The 19,506-nt window shown below is 45.9% G+C and overlaps 2 protein-coding genes across 7 annotated transcripts in view; one reads left to right on the top strand and one right to left on the bottom strand.

Annotated features, from left to right (window-relative positions):
- LOC108523483 (acetyl-CoA carboxylase 1-like) overlaps positions 1 to 19,506 on the bottom strand; it is a 177,219-nt gene that overhangs the window by 114,998 nt on the left and 42,715 nt on the right. Inside the window, exon 1 of one of the 3 annotated variants that reach the window (XM_017864128.1) lies at positions 6,582 to 6,701. The exons of the other annotated variants lie outside the window; for them this stretch is intronic. The gene's annotated coding sequence lies outside the window, so the exon portion shown is untranslated. Of the gene's footprint in view, positions 1 to 6,581; positions 6,702 to 19,506 lie in introns of those variants that run through there. 3 annotated transcript variants of the gene reach the window in all.
- Positions 17,753 to 19,506, top strand: part of CUNH17orf78 (chromosome unknown C17orf78 homolog) — a 21,111-nt gene continuing 19,357 nt past the window's right edge. For all 4 annotated transcript variants that reach the window (XM_017864133.1, XM_017864134.1, XM_017864132.1 and 1 more), the window contains exon 1: positions 17,753 to 17,949. In XM_017864133.1, the coding sequence (XP_017719622.1) occupies positions 17,892 to 17,949 (58 nt within the window). In that variant the 5' untranslated portion in view covers positions 17,753 to 17,891. The remainder of the gene's footprint in view (positions 17,950 to 19,506) is intronic.

Here is a 19,506-nt window from a genome sequence, read left to right as displayed (position 1 = left end):
AGGGCCGCCGGGGGGCCAGGCGCGGGCCCCGAGCTCAGCGGCAGCCAATGGGAGGGCGGCGCGGGGCGGGGCGATGTGAGGCGATGCCGATGGTCCGAGCGCGGATCTGCCATTCGGGGCTGAGCGGCTAGAGGGCGGGCGGGCCGCGGGCGGGCCCTGGGCAGCCGTGGCGCCCGTGGCCCGGCCTTCGCGGCCCCTTCCGCCACAGTCGGGTGCGGGGCCAGCCCCTCGGCTCCTCCTCCTGGCGGAGAGGGGAGTGGGGGAAGCGGTCCAGCATGCGCCTCGCATCAGGGACAGAGGCGTCCCAAGTGAGGGACCGGGACTAGCCGGCCTGTAGCGGGGGGAAAGGGAACCCAGAATTAAGGCGGGCTGAGTGGGGCAGGCGGCGTGCGGGCCCGTTTAATTGTCTGTTAAATCCTAACACATTAACAAGAGGTGGGCAATCGCGTCCACCACCTGTCCTCATCACGCTGGCTGGTTTGCAAGCCTGGGCGGGCTAAGTAACCCCATGCTGGAACTCCATAACCAGCCCCCCGTTTCGCTCCTCAGCCCCAAGACAGCCGACTCGAAAGGTGTTACACATGCTGGATCCTGGCGTGTTGAGGAGAAGCTTCAGTAAACGAAGCTCAGTTAAGAAGGGGAGTGTACCAAAGAACCACCGTCTTCTGCCTGCCCTGAGCAAAGTAGTTGCCAGAGCGTTCCAGACTTTTCGGATTGGAGAATGCTTCCCGTCCTCCACTGTGGGCACGCCGAGCCTTTGAAAGGAAGCCAATCCGTGTCTGTAGTTTCGCCAGTTACTTCATAGCAAGATTTTCATGGTAGCTGTGTGTTGAAAATTAATAATAACTGGAAGGGGTCCCAACACAATACAAACATTGCTTAGGGAAGAAACTTGGGGAAAATTGCGCTTGAGAAGAACAGGGTGAACTCAACCCATACAAGGAAGAATTTAATGAAGCATGCACAGCACCTTCTTAATGCTTACAAACTTGTGAGGAAGGCCAGAAGTGCAGAGGAAGACAGGTGAGAACAAGCTCTATGCCAGAGGGTAAAACGTGAATAGGATAGAAATACATGCCCCAGGTAAGAAGTTATTGACCGAAGCCGAGGCAGGAAGAGGAAAAGATTGGTCCAACAGGGAACAATATTCATCCAGGAGCCCTCATAATCCCACTAGGTGGGGCTTCCCCAAGAATTTATCAACTCATTTTTAAAATAATAGGGTCAAGCACGGTGGTATGTACCTGGACTCTAGTCCCACCTCCTCAGAAGGCTGAGGTGGGTGGATGGCTTGAGGCAAGGAGGTCAAGGCTATATGTAGTGTGCTGTGCCTGCGCCTGTGAGTAGCCACTGCACCCCAGCACTGGCAATGTAAAAAGACCCCATCTCTAAATAAATTAATTAAATAACAGGGATTGGAAGCAGAGAACACAGGAAAGAAGATGTGGACTTTACAGAACAGTGATTCATGTTTCACAATAATTGTATCACTGAGATATCTATCAACTGGACAAAGGTAGGGGGGAAAAAGATAATTGAGCAAGACTTCCTGGTTTAGTAAGATGTTTGATTTGACTGACTGAAAAACATGGCCTGGGAAGAGGGAAGCCTTGTCTTTCCATAACAGCAGTCTCTGAAGCTGACATGAAGGGAGTGACTTTGGAAATAACTAAAAACCATGAGGTTGCCTCTTATTGTTGTTTTACCTTTCCTAGATCCTATTAAGTAATAGGAATTCTTTCCTCAGGATTCTTTTTTTTTATTTTTGAGATGGAGTCTCGCTCTGTTGCCCAGGTTGGAGTGCAGTGGTGCAATCTCAGCTCACTGCAACCTCCGCCTCCCAGGTTCAAGTGATTCTCCTGCCTCAGCCTCCCGAATAGCTGGGACTCCAGGCACGCACCACCAAGTCCAGCTAATTTTTGTATTTTTAGTAGAGACGGGGTTTCACCATATTGGCCAGGATGGTCTCGATCTCTTGACCTCGTGATCCGCCCACCTTGGCCTCCCAAAGTGCTGGGATTACAGGCGTGAGCCACCACGCCAAGTCTCCCTAGGATTCTTAATGGTGTTGCTGTTTACCAGCTTTAGGAGCTCTACAAAACCAGGGATTTACCCTCAAAAACTGTCCTTATGTGAAATTTCAGCCAGCCCTTGCATGTCCTGCTTTTGACCTCACTGATTATTTTAAATAATTGAGCTTTCTATTTTAAATAATTGAGCTTTCTAAAGAACTAGCCAAAGAAAGGCCTAATAAAAGCTACAGTGAAAAAAAAATTAAGGAAGGATGAGTTACGATACCAAGGTCACTTACAGAGGATCTAATAATCTAATTGTTACCACCAAATGCTAAGACAGCTGGGCAGAGAATGAGAAAAGAGCTGTGTCTTTAAGACAGTACAACTGGAATTTCAGCAACCCCTGAGTGTTATGGTGTTTGGTGCATGCCACAACCTGCCCATCCCTACTGTAGGTTCTTTAGAGCTGCTCCATGAGTTCTTGCTACACAAGCTATTATGTAAGAGGCGGGGGAGGAGAACCAAAGGGTGGAGATAACTTACTATATGAGACTAACAAATGGAAGAGAAGGATGAGTGGTACATTTCTAGAAGCTGACACTAGAGGTCTGTTATGGGCTGAATTGTATCCCAAAATTCGTATGTTGAAGTCCTAACCCCTAGTACCTCAGAATGTGAGTATATTTGGAGACGAAGTCTTTACAGAAGTAATTAAATTAATATGAGGTCATAAGGGTGGGCCCTAATCCAGTATGACTGGCGTCCTTATAAGACAAGGTGATGAGGACACAGACACACACACAGAGGGAACATCCTATGAAGACATAGGGCGTCCATGGCCATCTTCAAGCCAAGGAGAAAATACCAGAAAAAAAACTAACTGCTGACACCTTAATCTTGGACTTCTAGCCTTCAGAACTGTGAGGAAATGCATTTCTGTTGTTTAAGCCACCAGTCTGTGGTACTTTGTTATAGCAGCCCTAGAAAACGAATACAAAATCCCAAATATATGACTTCCAGGGTTTTCAAGGTGATGTAAAGGTATTAGGGATTCATCCTGAGCAGCCCAGCTACCTTCCAACCTTAAAGTTGCTTTCTTTTCTTCCTGTGGGTAAAGTCAGGAAAGTATGAGAGGTCCCTGTCTTCGAGGTGAGTATAGTCTGTTTAAGAAGACAAAACTAACACATTAAAACAGAGTGTCTGTGTCACACTCTTTAGAGGATAGCCATATGAATTTGTAATAGCAATAGATGAGAAAAGATAATTTCTCAAAAATTGATAAACCCAGATATATATAAACATTATATGCGCCACTGTCCAGGCAGCTTCATTTGGCATTTTTAGGTCAAATATTTAGATTAGGGCATCGTTTCTCAAAGTATGTCCCACTGACCACCTGAAGAATAAAACACTAGGGTGCTTGTTAAAAATGCAGATTCCCAGCCCTTTTTTTTTTTTTTTTTTTGTGCAGCAGCTCAATCACGACTCAGTGCAGCCTCAACTCCTGTGCTCAAGCGATCCTGCCACCTCAGCCTCTCAAGTAGCTGGGACTACAGGGACATGACACCACACCTGGTTGACTTTTTCTCTTTTTCTTTTTTTTTGAAATGGAGTCTCACTCTGTCACCCAGGCTGGAGTGCAGTGGCACGATCTCGGATCACTGCAACCTCCGCCTCCTGGGTTCAAGCGATTCTTCTGCCTCAGCCTCCCAACCCAAGTAGCTGGGATTACTGGTGCAGGCCACCATGCCCAGCTAATTTTTGTACTTTCAGTAGAGACGAGGCTTCACCATGTTGGTCAGACTGATCATGAACTTCTGACCTTGTGATCCACCCGCCTTGGTCTCCCAAAGTGCTGGCATTACAGGCATGAGCCACTGGACCCGGCCGACTTTTTCTTTTTTTAAAGCATCCCTAATAATTAATCACCCTGAAGTTTGAGAACAGTCATTTAAGATTTGTCATTATTGTTCCCCTCTTTGCTGCCAGTCTCTGTTGAACAAGGCCTTCAATACCTGTCACTCTTAGGACAAGAAAGTCTCTCAAGTCAGACTTGAGTTGAATCAAGGGAGGAAAGAAAGTGCCTTAATAGAAAATAGAACCATGGGTTGGGCACGGTGGCTCACGCCTATAATCCCAGCACTTTGGGAGCGCAAGGCGGGTGGATCACCCGAGGTCAGGAGTTCTAGACCAGCCTGGCCAACATAGTGAAACCCTGTCTCTACTAAAAATACAAAATTTGCGGCAGGGCACGGTGGCTTATGCCTGTAAACCCAGCACTTTGGGAGGCTGAGGTGGGTGGATCACCTGAGGTCAGGAATTCAAGACTAGCCTGGCCAATATGGCGAAACCCCGTCTGTATTAAAAATACAAAAAATTAGCGGGGTGTGGTGGCAGGCGCCTATAATCCCAGCTACTCAGGAGGCTGAGGCAGGAGAATTGTTTGAACCCAGGAGGCAGAGGTTTCAGTGAGCTGAGCTCATGTCACTGCACTCCAGCCTGGGTGACAGAGAGAGACTCTGTCAAAAAAAATAAAAATAGGCCGGGCGCAGTGGTTCAAACCTGTAATCCAGCACGTTTGGGAGCCGAGACAGGCAGATCACGAGGTCAGGGAATTGAGGACCATCCTGGCTAACACGGTGAAACCCCGTCTCTTTACTAAAAAGAATACAAAAATCTGCGGGTTGAGGTGGTGGGCGCCTGTCAGTCCAGCTACTCGGGAGCTGAGGCGGGAGAATAGGCGTAAACCCAGGGAGGCGGAGCTTGCAGTGAGCTGAGATCCCGCACTGCCCTCCCAACAGCCTGGGCGCAGAGGGGCCAGATTCCGTCAAAAAAAAAAATAAATAAATAAAAATAAAAAATAAAAAAATTGCTGGGCGTGGTGGTATGTGCCTGTAGTCCCAGCTACTTGGGAGACTGAAACAGGAGAATCACTTGAACCCAGGAGACAGAGGTTGCAGTGAGCCGAGATTGTGCCACTGTACTCCAGCCTGGGCAACAAAGCAAGACTCCATCTCAAAAAAAAAGAAAAGAAAAGAGGCCAGGCATGGTGGCTCATGACTGTAATCCCAGCACTTTGGGAGGCTGAAACAGGCGGATCACCTGAGGTCAGGAGTTCAAGACCAGGCTGGCCAACATGGCAAAAACCCGTGTCTACTAAAAGTACAAAAATCAGCCTGGCATGGTGGTGGGCACCTATAATCCCAGCTACTTAGGAGGCTGAGGCAGGAGAATCGCTTGAACCCAAGAGGCAGAGGCTGCCGTGAGCTAACAGCATCACTGCACTCCAGCCTGGGAGACAGAGAGAGACTCCGTCTCGAAAGAAAGAAAGGAAAGGAAAGGGGAAGGGAAGGGGAAGGGGAAGGGGAAGGGGAAGGGGAAGGAAAGGGAAAGGGAAAAAGGGAAAGGGAAAGAAAAGAAAACCATGAAGAGCCCCCTGTCCTGGGGCTGTCTCACCATGAATCCAAATTCTGTAGATAACAAGATCAGTGATCAGTCTTTAGGACAGAGGATAGAGGAATTATTGGGATATTATTTCCTACTGGCCACCAATAGTTATACTTTAATCTGGCTTCTGGCAATTGCCATGCTTATTCTTATCCTTATACCTTTGTTTATGGTGGCAGACTTGTCCAACTTTTCTCCTGTTTTTCTGAATCTTTCTAGTCCTTAGAAGTCCCATTTTCTCCAAGATTTATCTTACTTCTCCAGCTTTCACTGATCTCTCTCTCCTCTGAATTCTTGTGGCAATATGGTCATACCACACAGTTCAGAAATTTTTTTTTTTTTTTTGAGACGGAGTCTCGCTCTGTCGCGCAGGCTGGAGTGCAGTGGCACAATATTGGCTCACTGCAAGCTCCACCTCCCGGGTTCATGCCATTCTCCTGCCTCAGCCTCCTGAGTAGCTGGGACTACAGGTGCCCGCCACCATGCCCGGCTAATTTTTTGTATTTTTAGTAGAGATGGGGTTTCACCGTGTTAGCCAGGATGGTCTCAATCTCCTGACCTCGTGATCTGCCCACCTCCACCTCCCAAAGTGCTGGGATTACAGGTGTGAGCCACTGTGCCCAGCCAGAATTTTTTTTTTTTTTTTTTTTTGTGAGACGAGTCTCGCTCTGTCTTCCAGGCTGGAGTTCAGTGGCACGTTGTCTGCTGACTATAACCTCCACCTCTTGGGTTCAAGTGATTCTCCTGCCTCAGCCTCCCGGGTAGCTGGAATCACAGGTGTGCACCACCATGCCCAGCCAATTTTTGTATTTCTGGTAGAGACAGAGTCTCACTATGTTGGCCAGGCTGGTCTCAAACGCCTGACCTCAAATGATCCTCCCACCTCTGCCTCCCAAAATGCTGGGATTACAGATGGGAGCCACTGTGCCTGGCCCACAGTTCAGAATTTAATTAGGATATCATTTTTTTGTCTGCATACTGGTTTTAGCTCTCCAGTTAAATCCTGAAGGCAGAGACCATCTCATATAGTTTGCTACCCCCTTTTATAGCTCTTTGAGTAGGACTAGGTATTTCTATTAGTAAGCACTTCATTGACTGAAATAAAGATTTGCTCTGTACCTGAGAGGCCACTCTGCTCCTGGTGCCTGCTTATACGTCTTCACGTTGTCTCTGAGAGGCAAAGCCTCCAGTGGGATATTTAGCTGCTTTACAGATGGACAGAATTCATCAAGAAAGTCAGTGCCTTGCCCACAATTGTGGCTCCAGTTGTGATATAAAGGAAAAATAAGACCCAAAGTCCTTGTCTGAATACTATGTCTCTTTGCTCTTGTTAATCACTCCAGTTTATCCAGAATTAAGAGCCTGAAGGAACTTCATAACATAAGGTCAGAAAATGTCCTCAGGGAGGCCACTTTATAAGTCTGGTCCTAATGATGAAAGGTAGAATTGCACAATGAAGGACAGCGTGAATAGTAGAGACTCCCCACAATGTTTTCACATGGACACAGGGTTTTCACGTGGCATTTCTGCTCTCACTCCTTCCTTATCCAATAGCAAATACTTCCAGTCTCTATACTTCAGCCAGTTACCAAATCTTAGCTTCCTCCTCCATGATGCCTGCAATATATATGTTTTTTTAAATCCCTTTCTAAGTCCTACACACCACAACTAAAATGCCTGGAGAAATTTTAAAGGGCTCTTTAAAGACAGCTGAGGCAGGAGAATGGCGTAAACCTGGGAGGCGGAGCTTGCAGTGAGCTGAGATCGTGCCACTGCACTCCAGCCTGGGCGACAGAGCGAGACTCCGTCTCAAAAAAAAAAAAAGACAGCAAAATGGACAAGATGACTTGTTTGGGTCTTGCCCAATCATAGGATTCTGACATTTTATGTTGATCAGCTTTATAGCCTAGCCATCCCCGACTTCACTTTCCTCTAAAGCCATGAAGATGCTCCTGGCAAGTTTATTTCCTGCCCCTGTCCCTACCTTCTCTTTAGACTTCCTAGTGTCTCCATTATTCCTATATCAGGTTCAGGTTTTTCCTGCTACATATTTACTTCATTGTCTTCTACCTTCACTCTCTATTGTTTTTATTATCTATGAAACACAATACATAATAAAATATAACATTAATACTTTTGTAGAGCCTTTATCGTCAAGAAAACTTGAGCCATCATTCAATTTATTTTATCCTTTTAATACCTTCTGTATTAAAATTTTCCTGTATGTCATATCTTAGGGCAGAAGATTTCACAATGTCACATCTTTTTTTTTTGTTATTATACTTTAAGTTCTAGGGTACATGTGCACCACGTGCAGGTTTGTTACATATGTATACATGTGCCATGTTGGTGTGCTGCACCCATTAACTCGTCATTTACATTAGGTATATCTCCTAATGCTATCCCTCCTCTCTTCCCCTACCCCATGACAGGCCCCGGTGTGTTCCCCATCCTGTGTCTTTCTCATTGTTCAGTTCCCACCTATGAGTGAGAACATGTGGTATTTGGTTTACTGTCCTTGCGATAGTTTGCTCAAAATGATGGTTTCCAGGTTCATCCATGTTCCTACAAAGAAGATGAACTCATCCTTTTTATGATTCATAGTATTCCATGGTGTATATGTGCCACATTTTCTTAATCCAGTCTATCACTGATGGACATTTGGGTTGGTTCCAAGTCTTTGCTATTGTGAAGAGTGCCGCAATAAACATACGAATGTCACGTCTTTTTAAAAATCTCACCTCTGGGCTGGACGTGGTGGCTCATGCCTGTAATCCCAGCACTTTGGGAGGCCGAGGCAGTAGGATTACCTGAGGTCAGGAGTTTGAGACCAGCATGGCCAACATAGAGAAACCCTGCATCTACTAAAAATACAAAAATTACCTAGGTGTGGTGACAGGCGCCTGTAATCCCAGCTACTTGGGAGGCTGAGGCAGGAGAATTCATTGAATCCGGGAGGCGGCGGTTGCAGTGAGCCAAGATTGTGCAACTGCCCTCCAGCCTGGGTGACAGCAAGACTCTGCCTCAGAAAAAAAAAAAAAAAAAAAAAAAAAAATTCTCACCTCTGGTTAACTCCTAGACCTGCAGGTAGAAAGTTATTTTCCACCACACATCTTGTTTATCAGTGGACCTATTGTGCTGATGTGCCCAATTTTCTGAATGGAAAAAGAAAAAGGAAGAAAGACTAAAGACAACAAAAAAATCCATGAAAAGGAAATGTAGCTTCAATCAATGAACAAGATGGTCATAATCAGTTGAATAACATAGTTTTGGGGGTGAATAGAGGCAAGCAAAACTGAGAAGAACTGATTCTTGGTATTGGCAGTGTCAGTCTCAAGGGCGGCAGCAACTCTACCTTCTCTGTGCTCTGTATTGTAAACAGCTTGAGCTCTTTAATCAGACAGACCATGCTTTAAATCCTGACTCTGTCACTAATTAGCTCTGTGACCTTGAGGAAGTGACCCCTTTCTGAGCCTCAGTTTCCTTATCTATATTATATATATCTATCTTATATTCAGGATATAAAGCCTACCTTCTAAGGTGGTGTTTTGGATGAAATGATGTGACCAAAATGTGAAGCTTCTGGCACACAGCTTGGAAGATAGTAGGCACACAGAAAATATTACTGTGCCCTTTCTCTCCATGTTCCTGTTCTTTCATTTCCTATTAGTGCTCAATACAGAACAGAGTGCATATGGATCCTTACTTGATTCAGAAATTGTGATTGCCGCGTGCGGTGGCTCATGCCTGTAATCCCAACACTATGAGTGGCCGAGGTGGGTGGATCACCTGAGGACAGGAGTTCAAGGTGAGCCTGGCCAACATGTGAAACCCCATCTCTACTAAAAATGCAAAATTAGCCGGGTGTAGTGGCGCACAACTATAGTCCCAGTTACTTGGGAGGCTGAGAAAGGAGAATCGCTTGAACCCGGGAGGCAGAGGTTGCAGTGAACCGAGATTGCGCCACTGCCCTCCAGCCTAGGCAAGACAGAGGGAGACTCCGTCTCAAAAAAAAAAAAAAAAAAAAAAGGAAATTGTGTCGTTACTAAATTCACTGCCCCCTGCACTCACCCTGAGCAACAGAGTGGAGACTCTGTCTTAGCTACGAGGGAGGCTGAGGAAGGAGAATTACTTGAACCGGTGGGGTGGAGGTTACAGTGAGCTGTGTTCGTACCACTGCACTCCACCTGGACGACAGAGCAAGACTCCATCTCAAAAAAAAAAAAAAATTCAGTGGCTGGGCACGGTGGTTCACACCTGTAATCCCAGCACTTTGGGAGGCCGAGGTGGGTGAATCATCTGAGGTCAGGAGTTCGAGACCAGACTGGTCAACAAGGTGAAACCCTATCTCTACAAAAAATACAAAAATTAGCTGGGCGTGGTGGTGGGAACCTGTAATCCCACCTACTCGGGAAGTTGAGGCAGGAGAATCACTTGATCCCAGGTGGTGGTGGTTGCAGTGAGCCAGAATTGCACCATTGCACTCTAGCCTGGGTGACAAGAGCAAGACTCCATCTAAAATAATAATAATAATAAAATAAAAATTCTGTTCACAAACCCATCCACCCCATTATTTCCAGGTTAATGGAGCATGTGATCAGGGACCTTGGGATATTATGAATCCTTACCCTTACTTGGAGGGAGCAAATGATTGTGGCCTGAGCTTCTGAGAACCAACCAAAGGCACGTGTAAGTATGCCTGGCCCTGCCCAGGCTTATTATTGCATCATGCAGGAAAGATTATTTGGCCCCTTTGGCAAGGATGTGTAACAGTAGGAACTTACATATATTACAAGTAGTAGTGTAATGAGGACAATCCCTTAGAAAACAGTTTGGCATTAATTGGTAAAGTTGTACATACTCTGCATACCCTATAACCAGAACTTCTGGATTTATACCCTGGAGAAACTTTCAAAACTGCCCCAGAAACACTTCATTATGGCTACAAACTGGAAACAACACAAATGTCTCTCAACAGTAGAATGAATAAATAAATTGTGATACATGCATACAATGAAATATTATAAAGCAATGAGAATGAACAGATGATTGCTACGTGAAGTAATATGGATGAACTTTACCAACATAATGTTGAGCAAAAAATGTATGTTTCCTGCTACAAAAACAGGCAAAACAGGCCAGGTACCCATGGGCTCATGCCTATAATTCTAGCACTTTGAGAGGCTAAAGCAGGAGGATCACTTGAGGCCAGGAGTTCACGACCAGCTTGGGCAACATAGGGAGACCCTGTCTCACAAAAATTATAAACAATTTAGCTGGGCATGGTGATACATGCCTGTAGTCCCAGCTACTTGGGAGGCTGAGGTGGGAGAATTGCTTGAGCCCAGGAGTTGGAGGCTTCAGTGAGTCTTGATCACACAATTCCACTCCAGCCTGGGTGACATAGCAAGACCCTGTCAAAATAAAACAAACAAACAAAAAATGGGCAAAACAAGCCAGGTGCATGCCCCTGTAGTCTCAGCTATTCAGGAAGCTGAGGTGGGAGGATCACTTGAGCCTAGGAGTTCAAATCCGGCCTGGGCAACACACACAGAGAGAGAGAGAGAGACCCCATTTCTAGAAAAAACAAACAAAAAAAAGGCAAAACTCATTTGTGATGGCAAGAATCTGGATAATACGTTTTGTTTTGTTTTGTTTTGTGTTTTGGGATGGAGTCTTGCTCTGTAACTGTAGGCTGGAGGGCAGTGGCATGATCTCGGCTCACTACAACTTCCGCCTCCCAGGTTCAAGCAATTGTCCTGCCTCAGCCTCCCAAGTAGCTGGGATTACAGGTGCACACCACCACACCCAGTTAATTTTTGTATTTTTAGTAGAGACGAGGTTTCACCATGTTGGCCAGGCTAGTCTCCAACTCCCGACCTCAGGTGATCTGTCTGCCTTGGCCTCTCAAAGTGCTGGGATTACAGGCATGAGCCAACATGCCCAGCCCCCCCCCCTTTTTTTTTTTTTTGAGACAGAGTCTCGCTCTGTCGCCAAGGCTGGAGTGCAGTGACCCAATCTCGACTCCTGAGTAGCTGGGACTACAGGCATGAGCCACCATGCCCATCTAATTTGTGTATATTTAGTGGAAACAGGGTTTCACCATGTTGGCCAGGCTGTTCTTAAACTCCTGACCTCAAGTGATCCACCCACCTCAGCTTCCCAAAGTTCTGGGATTAGAGGTGTAAGCCACAGTGTCCGGCGGATAATATTTACTTCTGATGGTGAGTAGTGACTGGGAGAACACATAAAATAAATTTCCAGGCCAGACGCGGTGGCTCACGCCTGTAATCCCAGCACTTTAGGAGGCTGAGGCGGGCGGATCGCTTGAGGTCAGAAGTTCAAGACCAGCCTGGTCAACATGCTGAAACCCTGTCCCTATTAAAAATACAAACATTGGCCAGGTGTGGTGGCTCACGTCTGTAATCCTAGCACTTTGGGAGGCCGAGGCAGGCGGATTGCCTGAGCTCAGTAGCTAAAGACCAGCCTGGGCAACACGGTGAAACCCTGTCTCTACTAAAAATTCCCCCCCAAAAAATTAGCTGGACATGGTGGTGTGTGCCTGTAGTCTCAACTACTTTGGAGGCTGAGGCAGGAGAATTGCTTGAACCCAGGAGGTGGAGGTTGCAGTGAGCCGAGACTGTGCCACTGCACTCCAGCTTGGGCAACACAGCAAGACTCTATCTCAAAAAAAAAAAAAACAAAACAAAAAAACATAGAGTTTGATTCCATTTATATAATATTCAAAAGTAAACAAAATATTTTTAGTGATACATATATAGATAGTTCAGTTTGTTTGTTTGTTTGTTTTTGAGACGGAGTTTCGCTCTTATTGCCCAGGCTGGAGTGCAATGTTGAGATCTTGGCTCACCTCAACCTCCACCTCCCGCATTCAAGTGATTCTCCTGCCTCAGCCTCCCGAGTAGCTGGGATTACAGGCATCTGCTACCACACCAGGCTAATTTTGTATTTTCAGTAGAAACAGGGTTTCTCCATGTTGGTCAGGCTGGTCTTGAACTCCTGACCTCAGGTGATTCGCCTGACTCAGCCTCCCAGAGTGCTGGCATTACAGGCATGAGTCACCACACCCAGCCAATAGTTCAATGATTTTACAAAACATGGAAAAATAAAGATTGGGAGGAGGAACGAGACCAGAGGATCAGAGGCACAGACATGTAAAGAGCATCCATGATGCTGGCAATGTTCAATTTCTTAATTTGGGTGATAGTAACATATGTTCACCTTTTCAGTATTATTATTATTGAAAATATACTTATGTTCTATATACTCTCCTGTATATATGGTATATTCCACAATTTAAAAACCGCCGCAGCTGGGCTGGGTAGCTCACACCTGTAATTCCAGCACTTTGGGAGGCTGAGGCGGGCGGATCACTTGAGGTCAGGAGTTTGAGACCAGCCTGGCCAACATGGTGAAACCCCGTCTCTACTGAAAATACAAAAGTTAGCCAGGCGTGGTGGCGGGTGCTTGTAATCAGCTACTCGGGAGGCTGAGGCAAGAGAATGGTTTGGACCTGGGAGGCAGTGGTTGCAGTGAGCCGAAATCACACCACCATACTCCAGCCTGGGCAACAGAGCAAGACTCTGTCTCAAAAAAAGAAAGAAAGAAAGAAAGAAAGAATTAAAATGGTCACGCTGGTGGCTCATCCCTATAATCCCAGCACTTTGAGAGGCTGGGGTGGGAGGACTGCTTGAGCCCAGGAGTTCAAGACCAGCTTTGGCAACATAGTGAGACCCTGCCTCCATTATTAAATTTTTTTTTAATTTAAAAACAAACCAAAACAAATGAACAAAATGGCATGCAGCGTTTAAAAAGAGTAGCATAGGCCAGGCGTGGTGGCTCATGCCTGTAACCCCAGCACTTTGGGAGGCCAAGGCGGGCAGATCACGAGGTCAGGAGATCAAGACCATCCTGGCTAACACAGTGAAACCCCATCTCTACTAAAATACAAAAAATTGGCCAGGCGTGGTGGTGGGTGCCTGTAGTCCCAGCTACTCGGGAGGCTGAGGCAGGAGAATGGCGTTAACCCAGGAGGCGGTGCTTGTAGTGAGCCGAGGCACTCCAGCCTGGATGACAGAGCGAGACTCCATCTCAAAAAAAAAAAAAAAAAAAAAAAGCATAGTGTGCAGGCACAATAATTTTAAAGCTAGAAGAGGCCTTGGAGGCCATTTTGTCCAACCACCTCATTACAGAAATCAAAATAGAGGCCAAGAGAAGACAAGTGACTTGTTCAAATTGATTTAGTCCATTAAAGAGCCTAGGGTAGGCCTCCTGGCTTCCTGTCAAGTGCTCCTTCTACAGACCCATCCTGATTCATCCATTTGGTCCTAGTTCCTATTCTCCTCCAACATCATATCTCTAAACTGCTTATGTCGGTCGGGCACGGTGGCTCACGCCTGTAATCCCAGCACTTTGGGAGGCTGAGGCGGGCGGATCACGAGGTCAGATGGAGACCATCCTGGCTAACATGGTGAAACCCTGTCTCTACTAAAAATACAAAAAATTAGCCAAGCGTGGTGGCACGTGCCTACAGTCCCAGCTACTCGGGAGGCTGAGGCAGGAGAATGGCATGAACCTGGGAAGCGGAGCTTGCAGTGAGCCAAGGTTGCACCACTGCACTCCAGCCTGGGCGACAGAGTGCGGCTCCGTCTCAAAAAACAAAAATAAAAACAAAATAAACTACACATGTCATAAAACTCATAACTTTTTTCCTGGCAAATCTGATGTTTTTTGTTTGTTTGTTTTGTTTTGTTTTGTGGGAAAAGGAGATCAGAAGAGATACACTCTGCTCCACTGATATTCCAAATGCTTAGAAAGTCAGTCAAAATATCTAGCAGTAGAGAAATAGTCTATTAGGAATAATAGAAACATGGATCTACTTGTCTACTCTTGGATTTTTTTGGGCGGAGGTGGGGGATGGAGTCTCGCGCTGTCACCCAGGCTGGAGTGCAATGACACGATCTCGGCTCACTGCAACCTCCGACTCCCGGGTTCAAGAGATTCTCCTGCCTCAGCTTCCCAAGTAGCTGGGACTATAGGCATGTACCACCATGCCGGATAATTTTTGTATTTTTAGTAGAGATGGGGTTTCACCATGTTGGCTGGTCTTGAACTCCTGACCTCGTGATCCACCCGACTCAGCCTCCCAAAGTGCTGGGATTATGGGCGTGAGCCACAGTGCCCATAATCTTCCACGTCTCTGTCCCCAACAGTATGGTCTACTCCAATATACATGCTGACCTTTTTTTTTTTTTTTTTTTTTTTAGGTGGAGTCTTGCTCTGTCACTCAGGATGGAGTGCAGTGGCATGCTGTCGGCTCAGCACAACCTCTGCTTCCCGAGTTCAAACGATTCTCCTGCCTCAGCCTCCCAAGTAGCTGGGATTAGAGACGTGCGATACCACTCCTGGCTAATTTTTTTTTTTTTTTTTTTTTTTTTTTTTTTTTGAGACGGAGTCTCGCTTTGTCGCCCGGGCTGGAGTACAGAGTGCAGTGGCCCCGGATCTCAGCTCACTGCAAGCTCCACCTCCCGAGTTTACGCCGTTCTCCCGCCTCAGCCTCCCGAGTAGCTGGGACTACAGGCACCCGCCACCTCGCCCGGCTAGTTTTTTTTAGAGTTTTTAGTAGAGACGGGGTTTCACCGTGTTAGCCAGAATGGTCTCGATCTCCTGACCTCGTGATCCGCCCGTCTCGGCCTCCCAAAGTGCTGGGATTACAGGCTTGAGCCACTGCGCCCGGCTAATTTTGTATTTTTAGTAGAAACAAGGTTTCACCATGTTAGTCAAGCTGGTCTCAAACTCCTGACCTCAAGTGATCCAACCGCCTTGGCCGCCCAACATGCTGGGATTACAGGTGTGAACTACCACACCTGGCCCAGGCTGACTTCACAGTCTTTAAATTACAAAAGAAAAAGGTAGGGTCTGAGAGGTGATCAAAGAAAACTCTTAGACTTCATCTTTGGCCAAGCACAAGGTCTCTTTTGGGAAAAGTGATCTCTTTTGCCACCTTGTGACACTGAATGAGAAGAGCAAGCCCTCAGATCAGTTCCTACTCCTGCTCCAAGGTGGCAGCATTGTACCGTGGCATCTAGGAAGTAACGTACAGAGTTTCAAACAGAGCAACAGGAGGGAAGGTGATAATACCTCACAGGAGCAGAGAATCATGTCATCATGTTAAGGAAATAGTAAGCAAAAATCACAAAACCCAAGGAAGGCAAAGAAGCCCCTCTGCCCTAACCACCTCCTCTGCTAAGAGAAGCAGGCAGTTGGGAGCAAGAGGGTAGGGAGGATGAAGAAAGACTTGCTCAGACCAATAAAGACGTGAGGCATTTATGTTCCCTCTAGTCAGTGGTCTCATTTCTCTGCTTTCTTTCTCACAGCAAAACTTTTTGAAAAAGTTATCTAGGGCGGGTGCAGTGGCTCACACCTGTAATCCCAGCACTTTGGGAGGCCAAGGTGGGCAGATTGCTGGAGCTCAGGAATTTGAGACCAGTCTGGGCAACACAGTGAGACCCTGTCTCTACAAAAAATAACCCCGTCTCCAAAACAAAACAAGACCAAAGAAGCTCTAGAGTTTGATAAAGACAGAGTAGATCTTCATTCTCTCTCTCTTTTTTTTTTTGAGATGGATTTTCACTCTTGTTGCCCAGGCTGGAGTGCAATGGTGCAATCTCAGCTCATCACAACCTCCACCTCCCAGGTTCAAGCGATCCTCCTACCTCAGTCTCCCAAGTAGCTGGGGATCACAAACATGCGCCACCATGCCCAGCTAATTTTTGTATTTTTAGTAGAGATGGGGTTTCTCCATGTTGGTCAGGCTGATCTCGAACTCCCAACCTCAGGTGATCCACCCGCCTCAGCCTCCCAAAGCTCTGGGATTACAGGCATGAGCCACCGCACCCGGCCCTTCATTCTTTTTTATGCTCCATCTATCTATCCCATCACAAAGTCTACAGATTATTACTGTAGATACTAAATAATACAAATTTGGAAAAATCTTCAACAACAGTTATCTGTTTAGGAAAATTTTCCCAAGCCAAAGACAGTACCACTCACCTACTGTATTTAGCTCTTCCTCACAACGTCTCAGCCCAATGGTCATCGGAATGTTGTCCACCAATACTAACTTCACTATTCAGGAATGTGAAGATGTGCAAAACTCAATAGGTATGTCTGTGCTAATGTGAGTTTATGTATATAACTGTGGATGGATTCCAGAGATCATATCGTTCAGGGCCGGCCGGGGTGGCTCACGGCTGTAATCCCAGCACTTTGGGAGGCCAATGGGGGCAGATCACTTGAGGTCAGGAGTTCGAGACCAGTCTGATCAACATGGTGAAACCTGTCTCTACTAAAAATATAAAAATTAGCCCGTATGGTGGCACACACGTGTAATCCCAGCTATTCAGGAGACTGAGGCAGGAGAATCACTCGAACCCAGGATACGAAGGTTGCAGTGAGCCAAGATCGTGCCATTACACTCCAGCCTGGGCAACAGAACGAGACTCCACTTAAAAAAAAAAAACACGGCCAGGCGTAGTGGCTCATGCCTGTAATCCCAGCACTTTGGGAGGCTGAGGCAGGTGGATCAGGAGGTCAGGAGATTAAGATCATCCTGTCTAACATGGTGAAATCCTGCCTCTACTAAAAATACAAAAAAATTAGCCAGGCATGGTGGTAGGTGCCTATAGTCCCAGCTAGTCGGGAGGCTGAGGCAGGAGAATGGCGTGAACCTGGGAGAGAGAGCTTGCAGTGAGCCAAGATCGTGCCACTGCACTCCAGCCTGGGCGACTGAGCGAGACTCTGTCTCAAAAAAAAAAAAAAAAAAAAAAAGAGATCATATGGTTCAGGACGCTCGAATTTCTAGAGGAGAACATTTATATCCCAAGAAGTCAAGTAATTTTCTCAAGGTGATCGTTAATAACAGGGCCTGTACTAGAACTCAGTTGTACTGACTCCTAGTCCTAGTTTCCTGCTCTGTTCTAGAAATTATATTCCTTACTAGAAATCTCCACATATTTTCATGAAAGTATATAAATCTCTGTGCCTGTATCAGTGAGCATGCATGTAAATGTCTATGTGTCTATCTGCAAGTACTTGTAAAGCATATCAATGGGCGTTTATGGCCTTCCTGCTCGAGAAACCTCTAGGTAATCCAGTTCTCTATGTCAGCACTGGCAGCGAAGTCAGAACTCTGAGTGAATTATTAATAAGCAGAATTAGCCCTTTCTCCAATTAGCTCTATTCCTGGGTCTTCAGAAACTGGGGCAAAATAATCAGGGTGGAATCAGAGTCTCTCAGGGTCAAACTTGGTTCCAGCTGCGTGCAGTGAAAGCAACTAGAGGCAGAGCTATCAAGGGCTGTGACAGATGAGCAGTGGTCTGTCTGCAATGAGCATGTGCTCAAGCTAACATGGACACCATCTTGGTCTTTAGTCTAATCATTGCATCCTATGATGCCAACAAGAAAGGTAAGTAATTATCTAGCCTAATCTCCTGGAAAATACAGAGAGAGGCCTAGAAAGAGTTTAGGGGTCTCTTCCACCAGATAGAGATGTAGCTGATATCCAGCAAGCAATACTATCCAGAGGTAATCCTGTGTTATCCACTCGCCTCTAAGGACTGCAACTTATTCATTCCAGAGAGATAGCTGTCTGTTTCATGATGAGAGGTCTTAAGAGAATGTGATCCATTCTTATGTCTTGTTCATATAATTAACATTAAAAGTTCTTTCACTGTTGGATGGCTTTCTTTAGAGTTTCAGTATTATTATCACCTAAGATTCCCAAAATCATAACTGTTCATAAGATGTTGCCTTTTTTAAGTTGGTACATGTAAATAACTAGATGGTGATATTCTTGGGTGGGAAGAGCTGAGGGAAAGCATGGTGTTAGGTGGAATGGCATCATTTGCTGCCCTTTGGTAACTGCTTATTTAAAACATGACTTTTCAAAGTTTCGTAAACATTTCATCTCTAAAATTAGCTAATCAAGGCTGGGCACGGTGGCTCATGCCTGTAATCCCAGCACTTTGGGAGGCTGAGATTGGCGGATCACTTGAGGCCAGGAGTTCAAGACCAGCCTGGCCAACATGGCGAAATCCCCTCTCTACTAAAAGTGCAAAAATTAGCCAGGCATGGTGGCATGCACCTGTAATCTCAGCTACTCGGGTGGCTGAGGCACAAGAATCACTTAAACCTGGGAGGTAAGGTTGCAGTGAGCTGAGATCGTACCACTGCACTCCAGCCTAGGTAACAAAATGAGACTCTGTCTCAAAAAAATAAAAAATTAAAATAAAAAAATAAAATTAGCTAATCAGAATTAAGACCAAATGGCACAAGGTGCAGCAGTAACAAATTTGACAAATTATAAAAATGTCACAACCCTTTGAATTATGTGCCAAAAAGCATAAATAAGACCTATGGTTCTGTGGAAACCTATAGAGATACCAAGGTCAGACAATATAAATATCCAAAAGCTTTATTTAATACAAGAAAGCAGATAGAATAGGAGGGAGAAGAGAAAATAAGCAGTGTTTAAGGAAATGGGTTGGTTAGTCTTTCATTAACTTAGTAAGTTTTCTTAACTCTATTTCACCTTTCTTTGTCCTAAGGGTAATAGATTGGTACTCAGTATTCTTTATACTAGGTCAAATACTATTTTGTATGTATTTGGCTGTGTGTTCTTTTTTGAGGGCCGGGTGTGGTGGCTCACGCCTGTAATCCTAGCACTTTGGGAGGCCAAGGCAGGCAGTTCACCTGAGGTCAGGAGTTTGAGACCAGCATAGCCAAAATGGCGAAACCCCATCTCTACTAAAAATTCAAAAATCAGCTGGGCATGGTGGCACATGCCCATAATCCCAGCTACTTGGGAGGCCGAGGCAGAAGAATCCCTTGAACCCAGGAGATGGAGGTTGCAAGGAGCGGGGATCACGTCACTGCACTCCATCCTGGGCGACAGACTGAGACTCCGTCTCAATAAATAAATAAATAAATAAATAAATAAATAAATAAATAAAAGCAAAGTCTT

The sequence above is a fragment of the Rhinopithecus bieti genome, unplaced genomic scaffold, assembly GCF_001698545.2.
Source record: "Rhinopithecus bieti isolate Rb0 unplaced genomic scaffold, ASM169854v2 scaffold_74621, whole genome shotgun sequence".
Classification (NCBI taxonomy): domain Eukaryota; kingdom Metazoa; phylum Chordata; class Mammalia; order Primates; family Cercopithecidae; genus Rhinopithecus; species Rhinopithecus bieti.
Note: the sequence above shows the minus strand (reverse complement) of the source record. Positions and strands in the feature narration are given on the sequence as shown.